The following is a 17,733-nucleotide window of genomic DNA, read 5'->3' as shown; positions in this document are numbered from 1 at the left end:
GACGCTGCAGGTGTCTTTGGGGGGCGGGACCGGACTGTGACATCACTAAGCCCCGCCCCCGCACCGGGAAATGTTCCGGGGAAGGGGGCGGGGCTAAAATGACGCGATTTGCGTCATTTTAACCCCTTCTCCACCCAACGGACCCGCGAAGGCGGGAGGTTATCTCTCCATCCTGCTCGCATCACTAGGGTGTGAGCAGGATGCGGGAGATCTGCCCACTCTTCCGGGGTGCGGGGGGCTACCCCAAAAAACGTGAGCCTCCCGCAGCTTCCGGGAGAGTAGGTAAGTATGGGTATATATAGTGCTGGACACATGAAGAAGAGACCTGTGAGGGGTATATAGTGCAGGACACATGAAGAAGAGACCTGTGAGGGGTATATAGTGCAGGACACATGAAGAAGAGACCTGTGAGGGGTATATAGTGCAGGACACATGAGGAAGAGACCTGTGAGGGGTATATAGTGCAGGACACATGAGGAAGAGACCTGTGAGGAGTATATAGTGCAGGACACATGAAGAAGAGACCTGTGAGGGGTATATAGTGCAGGACACATTAAGAAGAGACCTGTGAGGGGTATATAGTGCAGGACACATGAGGAAGAGACCTGTGAGGGGTATATAGTGCAGGACACATGAAGAAGAGACCTGTAAGGGGTATATAGTGCTGGACACATGAGGAAGAGACCTGTTAATGGTATATAGTGCAGGACACATGAGGAAGAGACCTGTGAGAGGTGTATATAGTACTGGACACATGAAGAAGAGACCTGTTAATGGTATATAGCGCTGGGTACATGAGAACTGACTCTTATTAACATGTTTAAAATTTTTTGGCAATGTTTCACTCCTAAATTCCTCAGCTTCTGCTGCTTTTCTGTTAAATCAGGATCGCATCTTTAAAAAAGTCTCCAAGGTGCCCCTCCCCCGCCCCGCACCCCTTCCCCCTCCTCCTGGTTCTGGCCAGATCTCCTTGTAACACATGTAAGTCTCCTGTACAGGGAAACCCCGGGCCTTCCTTGTTGTGCATTAGATTTGCAGTTTCTGGGGTACATGGAGCCTCCTGCAGGTGGAATGATGGTCTCTCCTGTAGACATGACCTGTCTGTGAGGTGCAGCCTTGTGTGGCCTGTATATTGCAGTTTCCGGGGTCTGTGGAGCCTCCTGCAGGTGGAATGATGGTCTCTCCTGTAGACATGACCTGTCTGTGAGGTGCAGCCTTGTGTGGCCTGTATATTGCAGTTTCCGGGGTACATGGAGCCTCCTGCAGGTGGAATGATGGTCTCTCCTGTAGACATGACCTGTCTGTGAGGTGCAGCCTTGCGTGGCCTGTATATTGCAGTTTCCGGGGTCTGTGGAGCCTCCTGCAGGTGGAATGATGGTCTCTCCTGTAGACCTGTCTGTGAGGTGCAGCCTTGTGTGGCCTGTATATTGCAGTTTCTGGGGTACATGGAGCCTCCTGCAGGTGGAATGATGGTCTCTCCTGTAGACATGACCTGTCTGTGAGGTGCAGCCTTGCGTGGCCTGTATATTGCAGTTTCCGGGGTCTGTGGAGCCTCCTGCAGGTGGAATGATGGTCTCTCCTGTAGACCTGTCTGTGAGGTGCAGCCTTGCATGGCCTGTATATTGCAGTTTCTGGGGTACATGGAGCCTCCTGCAGGTGGAATGATGGTCTCTCCTGTAGACCTGACCTGTCTGTGAGGAGCAGCCTTGCATGGCCTGTATAGTGTAGTGATGAGAGCCGTGTGCTGTGTTTCAGAGCTTTCTCCTGCAGCTTTCCTGTGTTTTTTATAGTGTAGGCCTCAGACTGACGGCGCAGAGTTGTTTTCCTGCGGGTTTATAGCCGCCCCGTCAGCCCCACGCCCTGCGCTGCCAGCTATCCTCAGAGAGTTGCTGATGTTCCAGGGACTTCAAAGAAACCATTATTCCAATCCTGACATGAGCGGATCTGCCAGAATAACCTCACACCTAGCAGCATCCCTCAGTGTCCCCGCCCTGCAGCTTTCCCATTATCCGGTGCCTCTAACCTCCTCACATGAGAGGCCCCCATGCTGACCTCTGCTTTACCTCCTGCAATGTGCCCAGCAAGGGCCGTTCTGTGTTGTTCCTCCCCTGCAGGGCTGAGGTCATGCGCAGGAGGCGGTGGTGCTGTTCCTGTGTGGAAGACTCTAGGGAGGCATTCTCAACCTCGGTCCTCAAGGCACACTTACAGTCCAGGTTTTACTGATATTTGTGGGCAGTTACGGCTGCCGTCTCCCCGATACTGTGACGTCTGTAGTGGTCTTGCGCTGCTGGAGGTGGGATACCCTTCCGTATGGGCGGTCTGATTTTGGAGCTTTTAAGGTTCTGCTGATGTTTGCCTGGTCTGCGCTCAGGAGACGCGCCGGGTCAGCCGGGGGTCTGTGTCCCCATCCACCGCCATCCAGTGTCCGGAGATGAATACAATCCCATGTGTTTGTATAACACGCTCTGGTGCTCAGTCAGTGTGTCATCGCAGGAGGGTCGGCCAAGGGGGTGGGTGTGTACAGACATGTGCCGCTGAGGTATATACGTGTGTGTATACCTCCACTGTCTGTGTCACTGTGTCTGGCACTGGTTACAGTGTGAGGGCTTAGTAGAGGGTAACACAGCCTGAGGGTCCCGGGCTGTTATGGGACCTGGCTGCAGAGCTTACACTCTAATGCTCCAACATGAGACGGGCAATCTTATATTAATACTCCTGATGGCCCCTCGCTGCTCCTCACTCTAGTTCTACAAGTACCGTCATGGTATGTCCTTGTCTAATTACCGCTGGTTACTAGTAAGTGTGTTTCTGCCGGGTTCTGGTGATCATTACTCTCCTCCTTGTGTATTAGGAGTAATGTTACTGCTCCTCATACAGTAGGGAGTGTGGTGGTTCTCCTTCTGCAGTACCGGATAGGGATGTTACTCCTCCTGCAGTACCTGGTGGGGATGTTACTCCTAGTGTAGTACCTGGTGGGGATGTTACTTCTAGTGTAGTACCTGGTGGGGATGTTACTCCTAGTGTAGTACCTGGTGGGGATGTTACTCCTCGTGTAGTACCTGGTGGGGATGTTACTCCTCCTGTAGTACCTGGTGGGGATGTTACTCCTCGTGCAGTACCTGATAGGGATGTTACTCCTCGTGTAGTACCTGGTGGGGATGTTACTCCTCCTGTAGTACCTGGTGGGGATGTTACTCCTCCTGTAGAACCTGGTGGGGATGTTACTCCTCCTGTAGTACCTGGTGGGGATGTTACTCCTCCTGCAGTACCTGGTGGGGATGTTACTCCTCCTGCAGTACCTGGTGGGGATGTTACTCCTCCTGCAGTACCTGGTGGGGATGTTACTCCTCCTGCAGTACCTGGTGGGGATGTTACTCCTCCTGCAGTACCTGGTGGGGATGTTACTCCTCCTGCAGTACCTGGTGGGGATGTTACTCCTCCTGCAGTACCTGGTGGGGATGTTACTCCTCCTGCAGTACCTGGTGGGGATATTACTCCTCCTGTAGTACCTGGTGGGGATGTTACTCCGAGTCCTCCTGTAGTACCTGGTGGGGATGTTACTCCTCCTGCAGTACCTAGTGGGGATGTTACTCCTCGTGTAGAACCTGGTGGGGATGTTACTCCTCGTGTAGTACCTGGTGGGGATGTTACTCCTCCTGTAGTACCTGGTGGGGATGTTGCTCCTCCTGTAGTACCTGGTGGGGATGTTACTCCTCCTGCAGTACCTGGTGGGGATGTTACTCCTCCTGCAGTACCTGGTGGGGATGTTACTCCTCCTGCAGTACCTGGTGGGGATGTTACTCCTCCTGCAGTACCTGGTGGGGATGTTACTCCTCCTGCAGTACCTGGTGGGGATGTTACTCCTCCTGCAGTACCTGGTGGGGATGTTACTCCTCGTGTAGTACCTGGTGGGGATGTTACTCCTCGTGTAGTACCTGGTGGGGATGTTACTCCTCGTGTAGTACCTGGTGGGGATGTTACTCCTCGTGTAGTACCTGGTGGGGATGTTACTCCTCCTGTAGAACCTGGTGGGGATGTTACTCCTCCTGCAGTACCTGGTAGGGATGTTACTCCTCCTGCAGTACCTGGTGGGGATGTTACTCCTCCTGCAGTACCTGGTGGGGATGTTACTCCTCCTGTAGTACCTGGTGGGGATGTTACTCCGAGTCCTCCTGCAGTACCTGGTGGGGATGTTACTCCTCCTGCAGTACCTGGTGGGGATGTTACTCCTCCTGCAGTACCTGGTAGGGATGTTACTCCTCCTGCAGTACCTGGTGGGGATGTTACTCCTCCTGCAGTACCTAGTGGGGATGTTACTCCTCGTGCAGTACCTGGTGGGGATGTTACTCCTCGTGTAGTACCTGGTGGGGATGTTACTCCTCGTGTAGTACCTGTTGGGGATGTTACTCCTCCTGCAGTACCTGATGGGGATGTTACTCCTCGTGTAGTACCTGATGGGGATGTTACTCCTCGTGTAGTACCTGGTGGGGATGTTACTCCTCCTGCAGTACCTGGTGGGGATGTTACTCCTCCTGCAGTACCTGGTGGGGATGTTACTCCTCCTGCAGTACCTGGTGGGGATGTTACTCCTCCTGCAGTACCTGGTGGGGATGTTACTCCTCCTGTAGTACCTGGTGGGGATGTTACTCCGAGTCCTCCTGTAGTACCTGGTGGGGATGTTACTCCTCCTGCAGTACCTAGTGGGGATGTTACTCCTCGTGCAGTACCTGGTGGGGATGTTACTCCTCGTGTAGTACCTGGTGGGGATGTTACTCCTCGTGTAGTACCTGTTGGGGATGTTACTCCTCCTGCAGTACCTGATGGGGATGTTACTCCTCGTGTAGTACCTGATGGGGATGTTACTCCTCGTGTAGTACCTGGTGGGGATGTTACTCCTCCTGCAGTACCTGGTGGGGATGTTACTCCTCCTGCAGTACCTGGTGGGGATGTTACTCCTCCTGCAGTACCTGGTGGGGATGTTACTCCTCCTGCAGTACCTGGTGGGGATGTTACTCCTCCTGCAGTACCTGGTGGGGATGTTACTCCTCCTGCAGTACCTGGTGGGGATGTTACTCCTCCTGTAGTACCTGGTGGGGATGTTACTCCGAGTCCTCCTGTAGTACCTGGTGGGGATGTTACTCCTCGTGCAGTACCTGGTGGGGATGTTACTCCTCGTGCAGTACCTGGTGGGGATGTTACTCCTCGTGCAGTACCTGGTGGGGATGTTACTCCTCGTGCAGTACCTGGTGGGGATGTTACTCCTCGTGTAGTACCTGGTGGGGATGTTACTCCTCGTGTTGTACCTGGTGGGGATGTTACTCCTCGTGTAGTACCTGGTGGGGATGTTACTCCTCGTGTAGTACCTGGTGGGGATGTTACTCCTCCTGTAGAACCTGGTGGGGATGTTACTCCTCCTGCAGTACCTGGTGGGGATGTTACTCCTCCTGCAGTACCTGGTGGGGATGTTACTCCTCCTGCAGTACCTGGTGGGGATGTTACTCCTCCTGTAGTACCTGGTGGGGATGTTACTCCGAGTCCTCCTGCAGTACCTGGTGGGGATGTTACTCCTCCTGCAGTACCTGGTGGGGATGTTACTCCTCCTGCAGTACCTGGTAGGGATGTTACTCCTCCTGCAGTACCTAGTGGGGATGTTACTCCTCGTGCAGTACCTGGTGGGGATGTTACTCCTCGTGTAGTACCTGGTGGGGATGTTACTCCTCGTGTAGTACCTGGTGGGGATGTTACTCCTCGTGTTGTACCTGGTGGGGATGTTACTCCTCGTGTAGTACCTGGTGGGGATGTTACTCCTCGTGTAGTACCTGGTGGGGATGTTACTCCTCGTGTAGTACCTGGTGGGGATGTTACTCCTCGTGTAGTACCTGGTGGGGATGTTACTCCTCCTGTAGAACCTGGTGGGGATGTTACTCCTCCTGTAGTACCTGGTGGGGATGTTACTCCTCCTGTAGTACCTGGTGGGGATGTTGCTCCTCCTGTAGTACCTGGTGGGGATGTTACTCCTCCTGCAGTACCTGGTGGGGATGTTACTCCTCCTGCAGTACCTGGTGGGGATGTTACTCCTCCTGCAGTACCTGGTGGGGATGTTACTCCTCCTGCAGTACCTGGTGGGGATGTTACTCCTCCTGCAGTACCTGGTGGGGATGTTACTCCTCCTGCAGTACCTGGTGGGGATGTTACTCCTCCTGCAGTACCTGGTGGGGATGTTACTCCTCCTGTAGTACCTGGTGGGGATGTTACTCCGAGTCCTCCTGTAGTACCTGGTGGGGATGTTACTCCTCGTGTAGTACCTGGTGGGGATGTTACTCCTCGTGTAGTACCTGGTGGGGATGTTACTCCTCCTGTAGAACCTGGTGGGGATGTTACTCCTCGTGTAGTACCTGGTGGGGATGTTACTCCTCCTGTAGTACCTGGTGGGGATGTTACTCCTCGTGTAGTACCTGGTGGGGATGTTACTCCTCCTGCAGTACCTGGTGGGGATGTTACTCCTCCTGCAGTACCTGGTGGGGATGTTACTCCTCCTGCAGTACCTGGTGGGGATGTTACTCCTCCTGCAGTACCTGATAGGGATGTTGTTACTCGTGCAGTACCTGGTGGGGATGTTGTTACTCGTGCAGTACCTGGTGGGGATGTTGTTACTCGTGCAGTACCTGGTGGGGATGTTACTCCTCCTGCAGTACCTGGTGGGGATGTTACTCCTCCTGCAGTACCTGGTGGGGATGTTACTCCTCCTGCAGTACCTGGTGGGGATGTTACTCCTCGTGTAGTACCTGGTGGGGATGTTACTCCTCGTGTAGTACCTGGTGGGGATGTTACTCCTCGTGTAGTACCTGGTGGGGATGTTACTCCTCGTGTAGTACCTGGTGGGGATGTTACTCCTCGTGTAGTACCTGGTGGGGATGTTACTCCTCCTGTAGAACCTGGTGGGGATGTTACTCCTCGTGTAGTACCTGGTGGGGATGTTACTCCTCCTGTAGTACCTGGTGGGGATGTTACTCCTCGTGTAGTACCTGGTGGGGATGTTACTCCTCCTGCAGTACCTAGTGGGGATGTTACTCCTCGTGCAGTACCTGGTGGGGATGTTACTCCTCGTGCAGTACCTGGTGGGGATGTTACTCCTCGTGTAGTACCTGGTGGGGATGTTACTCCTCGTGTAGTACCTGGTGGGGATGTTACTCCTCGTGTAGTACCTGGTGGGGATGTTACTCCTCGTGTAGTACCTGGTGGGGATGTTACTCCTCGTGTAGTACCTGGTGGGGATGTTACTCCTCCTGTAGAACCTGGTGGGGATGTTACTCCTCGTGTAGTACCTGGTGGGGATGTTACTCCTCGTGTAGTACCTGGTGGGGATGTTACTCCTCGTGTAGTACCTGGTGGGGATGTTACTCCTCGTGTAGTACCTGGTGGGGATGTTACTCCTCGTGTAGTACCTTGTAGGGATGTTACTCCTCGTGTAGTACCTGATGGGGATGTTACTCCTCCTGCAGTACCTGATGGGGATGTTACTCCTCGTGTAGTACCTGGTGGGGATGTTACTCCTCGTGTAGTACCTGGTGGGGATGTTACTCCTCCTGCAGTACCTGGTGGGGATGTTACTCCTCCTGCAGTACCTGGTGGGGATGTTACTCCTCCTGCAGTACCTGGTGGGGATGTTACTCCTCCTGCAGTACCTGATAGGGATGTTGTTACTCGTGCAGTACCTGGTGGGGATGTTGTTACTCGTGCAGTACCTGGTGGGGATGTTGTTACTCGTGCAGTACCTGGTGGGGATGTTACTCCTCCTGCAGTACCTGGTGGGGATGTTACTCCTCCTGCAGTACCTGGTGGGGATGTTACTCCTCCTGCAGTACCTGGTGGGGATGTTACTCCTCCTGCAGTACCTGGTGGGGATGTTACTCCTCCTGCAGTACCTGGTGGGGATGTTACTCCTCCTGCAGTACCTGGTGGGGATGTTACTCCTCCTGCAGTACCTGGTGGGGATGTTACTCCTCCTGCAGTACCTGGTGGGGATGTTACTCCTCGTGCAGTACCTGGTGGGGATGTTACTCCTCGTGCAGTACCTGGTGGGGATGTTACTCCGCGTGTCATGACTGAACTCTGGCACATTCCTCTTTTGCACGGAGGTTCATTGTACAAATATTTGCTCTTTGGCCGTACGCCTGTGTGAACATAGCGTGTGAGGGTGGGGCGAGTACCTGACAATCATTGCACGCCACCTTCAGCACGCACCAGTACACCCATCCTGACACTGCATGTAACATGATCTCTGTGTGTATATTCCTCCTCGCAGCACGTGTATACGGGATGGCAGCGATTCCATGCACCCCTCTGTGTGGGGGTGAGTTGGGCCCATCCCGGCCCTGTGTGTAGGGGGTCGGTTGGTTAGGCCCGGCCCTGTGTGTAGGGGGTCGGTTGGTTAGGCCCGGCCCTGTGTGTAGGGGGTCGGTTGGTTAGGCCCGGCCCTGTGTGTAGGGGGTCGGTTGGTTAGGCCCGGCCCTGTGTGTAGGGGGTCGGTTGGTTAGGCCCGGCCCGGTGTGTAGGGGGTCGGTTGGTTAGGCCCGGCCCGGTGTGTAGGGGGTCGGTTGGTTAGGCCCGGCCCTGTGTGTAGGGGGTCGGTTGGTTAGGCCCGGCCCTGTGTGTAGGGGGTCGGTTGGTTAGGCCCGGCCCTGTGTGTAGGGGGTCGGTTGGTTAGGCCCGGCCCTGTGTGTAGGGGGTCGGTTGGTTAGGCCCGGCCCTGTGTGTAGGGGGTCGGTTGGTTAGGCCCGGCCCGGTGTGTAGGGGGTCGGTTGGTTAGGCCCGGCCCGGTGTGTAGGGGGTCGGTTGGTTAGGCCCGGCCCTGTGTGTAGGGGGTCGGTTGGTTAGGCCCGGCCCTGTGTGTAGGGGGTCGGTTGGTTAGGCCCGGCCCTGTGTGTAGGGGGTCGGTTGGTTAGGCCCGGCCCTGTGTGTAGGGGGTCGGTTGGTTAGGCCCGGCCCTGTGTGTAGGGGGTCGGTTGGTTAGGCCCGGCCCTGTGTGTAGGGGGTCGGTTGGTTAGGCCCGGCCCTGTGTGTAGGGGGTCGGTTGGTTAGGCCCGGCCCTGTGTGTAGGGGGTCGGTTGGTTAGGCCCGGCCCTGTGTGTAGGGGGTCGGTTGGTTAGGCCCGGCCCTGTGTGTAGGGGGTCGGTTGGTTAGGCCCGGCCCTGTGTGTAGGGGGTCGGTTGGTTAGGCCCGGCCCGGTGTGTAGGGGGTCGGTTGGTTAGGCCCGGCCCGGTGTGTAGGGGGTCGGTTGGTTAGGCCCGGCCCGGTGTGTAGGGGGTCGGTTGGTTAGGCCCGGCCCGGTGTGTAGTGGGTCGGTTGGTTAGGCCCGGCCCGGTGTGTAGGGGGTCGGTTGGTTAGGCCCGGCCCGGTGTGTAGTGGGTCGGTTGGTTAGGCCCGGCCCTGTGTGTAGGGGGTCGGTTGGTTAGGCCCGGCCCTGTGTGTAGGGGGTCGGTTGGTTAGGCCCGGCCCGGTGTGTAGTGGGTCGGTTGGTTAGGCCCGGCCCAGTGTGTAGGGGGTTGGTTAGTTAGGCCCGGCCCTGAGACCTGTAGGGATCTTTCCTGCTCCTTCCAGTTGGGTTTCGCTGTGAGGCTCACATGCTGGAAATTACTTTGGAATGTATTGGAAAAGCTCCAATAAACATAAACATCTCGGGTTTTATGTTTCCGTTAGTTGGGTTGGTGGAGAAACTCTCCTGGTCATGAATTAAAATCGCTGTTTAGCAAATTTGGTCAATGGATTCTATAATGTGCATCACGTGACGTGACCTATAGTAATGGGCTGGGTCATGTGACGTACGTGGATGCTGTATAAGAGGTGATGGGGGATGTGTAGTAGTATGGCGTGATGTGACCTATAGTAGTGGGCTGGGTCATGTGACGTACGTTGATGCTGTATAATAGGTGATGTGTAGTAGTATGGTGTGACGTGACCTATAGTAATGGGCTGGGTCATGTGACGTACGTTGATGCTGTATAATAGGTGATGTGTAGTAGTATGGCGTGATGTGACCTATAGTAGTGGGCTGGGTCATGTGACGTACGTTGATGCTGTATAATAGGTGATGTGTAGTAGTATGGTGTGACGTGACCTATAGTAATGGGCTGGGTCATGTGACGTACGTTGATGCTGTATAATAGGTGATGTGTAGTAGTATGGCGTGATGTGACCTATAGTAGTGGGCTGGGTCATGTGACGTACGTTGATGCTGTATAATAGGTGATGTGTAGTAGTATGGTGTGACGTGACCTATAGTAATGGGCTGGGTCATGTGACGTACGTTGATGCTGTATAATAGGTGATGTGTAGTAGTATGGCGTGATGTGACCTATAGTAGTGGGCTGGGTCATGTGACGTACGTTGATGCTGTATAATAGGTGATGTGTAGTAGTATGGTGTGACGTGACCTATAGTAATGGGCTGGGTCATGTGACGTACGTTGATGCTGTATAATAGGTGATGTGTAGTAGTATGGCGTGATGTGACCTATAGTAGTGGGCTGGGTCATGTGACGTACGTTGATGCTGTATAATAGGTGATGTGTAGTAGTATAGTGTGACGTGACCTATAGTAATGGGCTGGGTCATGTGACGTACGTGGATGCTGTATAATATGTGATGGGGGATGTGTAGTAGTATGGTGTGACGTGACCTACAGTAATGGGCTGGGTCATGTGACGTACGTGGATGCTGTATAATAGGTGATGTGTAGTAGTATGGTGTGACGTGACCTACAGTAATGGGCTGAGTCATGTGACGTACGTGGATGCTGTATAATAGGTGATGTGTAGTAGTATAGTGTGACGTGACCTATAGTAATGGGCTGGGTCATGTGACGTACGTGGATGCTGTATAATAGGTGATGTGTAGTAGTATGGTGTGACGTGACCTATAGTAATAAGCTGGGTCATGTGACGTACGTGGATGCTGTATAATAGGTGATGTGTAGTAGTATAGTGTGACGTGACCTATAGTAATGGGCTGGGTCTTGTGACGTAAGTGGGTGCTGTATAATAGGTGATGGGGGATGTGTAGTAGTATGATGTGACCTATAGTAATGGGCTGGGCCATGTGACGTACGTGGATGCTGTATAATAGGTGATGGGGGATGTGTAGTAGTATGGCGTGATGTGACCTATAGTAATGGGCTGGGTCATGTGACGTACGTGGATGCTGTATAATAGGTGATGTGTAGTAGTATGGCGTGATGTGACCTATAGTAATGGGCTGGGCCATGTGACGTACGTGTATGCTGTATAATAGGTAATGGGGGATGTGTAGTATGGCGTGATGTGACCTATATTAATGGGCTGGGTCATGTGACGTACGTGGATGCCGTATAATAGGTGATGGGGGATGTGTAGTAGTATGGTGTGACGTGACCTATAGTAATGGGCTGGGTCATGTGACGTACGTGGATGCTGTATAATAGGTGATGGGGGATGTGTAGTATGGCGTGATATGACCTATATTAACGGGCTGGGTCATGTGACGTACGTGGATGCCGTATAATAGGTGATGGGGGATGTGTAGTAGTATGGTGTGACGTGACCTATAGTAATGGGCTGGGTCATGTGACGTACGTGGATGCTGTATAATAGGTGATGGGGGATGTGTAGTATGGCTTGATGTGACCTATAGTAATGGGCTGGGTCATGTGACGTACGTGGATGCTGTATAATAGGTGATGGGGGATGTGTAGTAGTATGGTGTGACGTGACCTATAGTAGTGGGCTGGGCCATGTGACGTACGTGGATGCTATATAATGAAGGGGGTCTGTATTGTCAGAGGGGTCACGTGTCACAGAGACTAGCTGTGTCCCCCTCCGGTCTGTACCAGTGTCGCCGGTCTCCATAGTGACAGTCCGTTATATCGGCCAGCCTCTAACGCTCTCCTCTCCCGGCAGGTTCCACAAGGAGGACTACACGGTACGCGTGGACATTAATGATTACCTGGACATATACTGCCCACACTACGACCCCCGCGTGCTGGCAGAACACACGGAGAACTTTGTGCTGTACATGGTGGACCGGGAGGGGTACGAGGGCTGCTACGACACCGCCGGAGCCTTCAAGCGCTGGGAGTGTAACCGGCCTCACGCTCCCTTCGGACCCATCAAATTCTCTGAGAAGATCCAGAAGTTCACCCCCTTCTCCTTGGGGTTTGAGTTCCTGGCAGGGAAGGACTATTACTACATCTGTAAGTAGCGCTGGGGTAATGGCCGCTAGTAGATGGATGTTTTATGCTTCATGTCTGGGTCACCCAGGAAATGGCAGCGAGACGCCCCAGACACCCCAGGCCTAGGAGAGGCGGTGAAATCCTGCCAGAAGGAAACATGGATGACCCTTTCCCCTGTGACTCGTGCTCTGGTTGTTGTCACCTTGCAGATTCTCTCCTCCGTTTCCTGTGCTGCATATGCTGATCTCATCCGCGGTACAGTGCCGCAGGGCTATTATCACGTGTGTAAACCCCGCTAAGTGCCCCCTGTGTGTGTGTGTGTGTGTGTGTGTGTGTGTGTTGGTCGGACTTGCAGTTGTTTACTTTCCTAACACACAGCCCCCCCTCCTCCTCCACAACATGGACAGAGGGAGGTGACCCCTGGAGGTCTGTCGTCTGTACCCGTCCTTAGGGTCACGGATCAGCCTATCACTTACACTGGAGCCCAGGGCTCCCCGGATAAGGCCGCCGTGCGACACGCTGGGATGGAAACTGTAAGTGACTCCGTCCTGTCTGCCCCCTCCCCGGTAATGACCCTAATTGTCAGACTGCGATAACTTCTGCCAGAACATGAAACGCGCTGGATTACAGGCAGAGAACGGGAGACTTCACTTAATCCCTCCTAATTCCCTGGGAAAAGGGAAAACCTCTTAACCCCTTCCCTGCCGCCCCTGTCAGGAAGGTTCCTCGGTTGGTGGGGACTGATAGGGGGTGGGGGTCAGGGTGTACACCCCCGGGGCACGGGGAGTTCTACCTTCTAGCGCTGCAGCAGGTGCAATTACCCGTGTGTCCTCGTCAGACTGCGTTACCCGTATCCCGGGAAGTAGAGTGCAAGCTCTGAGGGTTAGTTTCTCATGTCAGCAAATCAATACTACATTGAGGCATCCGTGCCTGGTAATGGATTAGACAAAGGGCCAGATGTACTAAGCCTTGAAAAGTGATAAAGTGTCAGCCAATCAGCTCCTGACTGTCATTCTTCATCGTCCCCAAACAGAGAAAGCAGATCCAGTATATACTACAATCCCACACGCAGGAAGTCTGTGCCACAGAGCTTGCAATCTACTCTCAGAAGCTGTAATGTAATGAAAGGCATGGAACGCGTCTGGGCTGATTGCAAGCTCTGTTGCTGCTTTGGAGATTTATGGGGTCTATTTACTAAGCCTTGGAGAGATATAGGGCGGGATGTACCAAAGTGAAAATGCGGTAAAAAGCCGTACTCGCCTCCGTCTGCCGCGCAGAGTAATGGCAGCTTTGCTAGCGTTACCCTGTAGAAGCCTGTGGGGCTTATTCTACAGTGCAGTGTGGAGAGCGTTCCGTCACGGAACCCTCCCGGCGTCACCCGCGGCCGCCGCTACTCTGCGCATGCAGTGATGTACTCCCGTTCATAGATCCCAAAGTCCAGCAGCCGCAGAGCATCGCGGAGTATCGCTCTGATCGCAAGACTTTATCTCTCTCTCTCCGCGGCTTAGTACATAGACCCCTTTATCTCCGTCCACTTTATCTCTCTCCGCGGCTTAGTACATAGACCCCTTTATCTCCGTCCACTTTATCTCTCTCCGCGGCTTAGTACATAGACCCCTTTATCTCCGTCCACTTTATCTCTCTCCGCGGCTTAGTACATAGACCCCTTTATCTCCGTCCACTTTATCTCTCTCCATGGCTTAGTACATAGACCCCTTTATCTCCGTCCACTTTATCTCTCTCCATGGCTTGGTACATAGACCCCTTTATCTCTCTCCATGGCTTGGTGCATAGACCCCTTTATCTCTCTCCATGGCTTGGTACATAGACCCCTTTATCTCTCTCCATGGCTTGGTGCATAGACCCCTTTATCTCTCTCTCTCTCTCTGGCTTGGTACATAGACCCCTTTATCTCTCTCCATGGCTTGGTGCATAGACCCCTTTATCTCTCTCTCTCTGGCTTGGTGCATAGACCCCTTTATCAGTGAATATAGTAGTGATATGTTGCTACGTTAAGTATATCCCAAGCATAAAAGTGCAAGCCCTTAGGGTTAGCCTATTGTAGTCGTACATTGGAGATCCTCACATTATTAGTCCCTGGAAGTGGGCGTATAATTATACCATACGTGCGCAGAGCTTGCAATCGACTGTCTGATTCCTGGAGTATAACGTGTCTGTGGTGATTGTCAGCTCTGTAGCTCACTCTGCTGCGTGCCATTATAATGTACATCTGTGTGTACGGTGCTGCTGAATGAATGTAGTACATACCCTGACCCCCAGAGCTTGCAGTCTAATCCCCGGGCCGTTGGGGTGCTGGTCACCATTAGCCGCAGGTGATGCCGCGCTGTCTGACTGACGCTGGATTGTATCTCCGGGGTCTGCCTGCTCCCCCCTCTCCGCCCCCAGCCCTGTCTGTCTGACGCTGGATTGTATCTCCGGGGTCTGCCTGCTCCCCCTCTCCGCCCCCAGCCCTGTCTGTCTGACGCCGGATTGTATCTCCGGGGTCTGCCTGCTCCCCCCTCTCCGCCCCCAGCCCTGTCTGTCTGACGCTGGATTGTATCTCCGGGGTCTGCCTGCTCCCCCCTCTCCGCCCCCAGCCCTGTCTGTCTGACGCTGGATTGTATCTCCGGGGTCTGCCTGCTCCCCCCTCTCCGCCCCCAGCCCTGTCTGTCTGACGCTGGATTGTATCTCCGGGGTCTGCCTGCTCCCCCTCTCCGCCCCCAGCCCTGTCTGTCTGACGCTGGATTGTATCTCCGGGGTCTGCCTGCTCCCCCTCTCCGCCCCCAGCCCTGTCTGTCTGACGCTGGATTGTATCTCCGGGGTCTGCCTGCTCCCCCTCTCCGCCCCCAGCCCTATCTGACTGACGCTGCATTGTATCTCCGGGGTCTGCCTGCTCCCCCTCTCCGCCCCCAGCCCTGTCTGTCTGACGCTGGATTGTATCTCCGGGGTCTGCCTGCTCCCCCTCTCCGCCCCCAGCCCTGTCTGACTGACGCTGCATTGTATCTCCGGGGTCTGCCTGCTCCCCCTCTCCGCCCCCAGCCCTGTCTGACTGACGCTGCATTGTATCTCCGGGGTCTGCCTGCTCCCCCTCTCCGCCCCCAGCCCTGTCTGACTGACGCTTGATTGTATCTCCGGGGTCTGCCTGCTCCCCCTCTCCGCCCCCAGCCCTGTCTGTCTGACGTTGGATTGTATCTCCGGGGTCTGCCTGCTCCCCCTCTCCGCCCCCAGCCCTGTCTGTCTGACGCTGGATTGTATCTCCGGGGTCTGCCTGCTCCCCCTCTCCGCCCCCAGCCCTGTCTGTCTGACGCTGGATTGTATCTCCGGGGTCTGCCTGCTCCCCCTCTCCGCCCCCAGCCCTGTCTGTCTGACGTTGGATTGTATCTCCGGGGTCTGCCTGCTCCCCCTCTCCGCCCCCAGCCCTGTCTGTCTGACGTTGGATTGTATCTCCGGGGTCTGCCTGCTCCCCCTCTCCGCCCCCAGCCCTGTCTGACTGACGCTTGATTGTATCTCCGGGGTCTGCCTGCTCCCCCTCTCCGCCCCCAGCCCTGTCTGTCTGACGTTGGATTGTATCTCCGGGGTCTGCCTGCTCCCCCTCTCCGCCCCCAGCCCTGTCTGTCTGACGCTGGATTGTATCTCCGGGGTCTGCCTGCTCCCCCTCTCCGCCCCCAGCCCTGTCTGTCTGACGCTGGATTGTATCTCCGGGGTCTGCCTGCTCCCCCTCTCCGCCCCCAGCCCTGTCTGTCTGACGCTGGATTGTATCTCCGGGGTCTGCCTGCTCCCCCTCTCCGCCCCCAGCCCTGTCTGTCTGACGTTGGATTGTATCTCCGGGGTCTGCCTGCTCCCCCTCTCCGCCCCCAGCCCTGTCTGTCTGACGTTGGATTGTATCTCCGGGGTCTGCCTGCTCCCCCCTCTCCGCCCCCAGCCCTGTCTGTCTGACGCTGGATTGTATCTCCGGGGTCTGCCTGCTCCCCTTCTCCGCCCCCAGCCCTGTCTGTCTGACGTTGGATTGTATCTCCGGGGTCTGCCTGCTCCCCCTCTCCGCCCCCAGCCCTGTCTGTCTGATGCCGGATTGTATCTCCGGGGTCTGCCTGCTCCCCCCTCTCCGCCCCCAGCCCTGTCTGTCTGACGCTGGATTGTATCTCCGGGGTCTGCCTGCTCCCCCTCTCCGCCCCCAGCCCTGTCTGTCTGACGCTGGATTGTATCTGCGGGGTCTGCCTGCTCCCCCTCTCCGCCCCCAGCCCTGTCTGTCTGACGCCGGATTGTATCTCCGGGGTCTGCCTGCTCCCCCCTCTCCGCCCCCAGCCCTGTCTGTCTGACGCTGGATTGTATCTCCGGGGTCTGCCTGCTCCCCCCTCTCCGCCCCCAGCCCTGTCTGTCTGACGCTGGATTGTATCTCCGGGGTCTGCCTGCTCCCCCCTCTCCGCCCCCAGCCCTGTCTGTCTGACGCTGGATTGTATCTCCGGGGTCTGCCTGCTCCCCCCTCTCCGCCCCCAGCCCTGTCTGTCTGACGCTGGATTGTATCTCCGGGGTCTGCCTGCTCCCCCCTCTCCGCCCCCAGCCCTGTCTGTCTGACGCTGGATTGTATCTCCGGGGTCTGCCTGCTCCCCCTCTCCGCCCCCAGCCCTGTCTGTCTGACGCTGGATTGTATCTCCGGGGTCTGCCTGCTCCCCCTCTCCGCCCCCAGCCCTGTCTGTCTGACGCTGGATTGTATCTCCGGGGTCTGCCTGCTCCCCCTCTCCGCCCCCAGCCCTATCTGACTGACGCTGCATTGTATCTCCGGGGTCTGCCTGCTCCCCCTCTCCGCCCCCAGCCCTGTCTGACTGACGCTGCATTGTATCTCCGGGGTCTGCCTGCTCCCCCTCTCCGCCCCCAGCCCTGTCTGACTGACGCTTGATTGTATCTCCGGGGTCTGCCTGCTCCCCCTCTCCGCCCCCAGCCCTGTCTGTCTGACGTTGGATTGTATCTCCGGGGTCTGCCTGCTCCCCCTCTCCGCCCCCAGCCCTGTCTGTCTGACGCTGGATTGTATCTCCGGGGTCTGCCTGCTCCCCCTCTCCGCCCCCAGCCCTGTCTGTCTGACGCTGGATTGTATCTCCGGGGTCTGCCTGCTCCCCCTCTCCGCCCCCAGCCCTGTCTGTCTGACGTTGGATTGTATCTCCGGGGTCTGCCTGCTCCCCCTCTCCGCCCCCAGCCCTGTCTGTCTGACGTTGGATTGTATCTCCGGGGTCTGCCTGCTCCCCCCTCTCCGCCCCCAGCCCTGTCTGTCTGACGCTGGATTGTATCTCCGGGGTCTGCCTGCTCCCCTTCTCCGCCCCCAGCCCTGTCTGTCTGACGTTGGATTGTATCTCCGGGGTCTGCCTGCTCCCCCTCTCCGCCCCCAGCCCTGTCTGTCTGACGCTGGATTGTATCTGCGGGGTCTGCCTGCTCCCCCTCTCCGCCCCCAGCCCTGTCTGTCTGACGCTGGATTGTATCTCCGGGGTCTGCCTGCTCCCCCTCTCTGACTGACGCTGCATTGTATCTCCGGGGTCTGCC

At 55.8% G+C, this 17,733-nt stretch overlaps 1 protein-coding gene across 3 annotated transcripts in view; it reads left to right on the top strand.

The window, feature by feature from the left end:
* Positions 1-17,733, top strand: part of LOC134980036 (ephrin-A5b-like) — a 31,394-nt gene that overhangs the window by 8,279 nt on the left and 5,382 nt on the right. For all 3 annotated transcript variants that reach the window (XR_010190319.1, XM_063946635.1, XM_063946634.1), the window contains exon 2: positions 11,933-12,225. Coding sequence is in view for 2 of the 3 variants with exons in the window: in XM_063946635.1 (XP_063802705.1) it covers positions 11,933-12,225 (293 nt within the window). In the remaining variant the exon portion in view is untranslated. The remainder of the gene's footprint in view (positions 1-11,932; positions 12,226-17,733) is intronic.

The sequence above is a fragment of the Pseudophryne corroboree genome, chromosome 12 (genome assembly GCF_028390025.1).
Source record: "Pseudophryne corroboree isolate aPseCor3 chromosome 12, aPseCor3.hap2, whole genome shotgun sequence".
Classification (NCBI taxonomy): domain Eukaryota; kingdom Metazoa; phylum Chordata; class Amphibia; order Anura; family Myobatrachidae; genus Pseudophryne; species Pseudophryne corroboree.
Note: the sequence above shows the minus strand (reverse complement) of the source record. Positions and strands in the feature narration are given on the sequence as shown.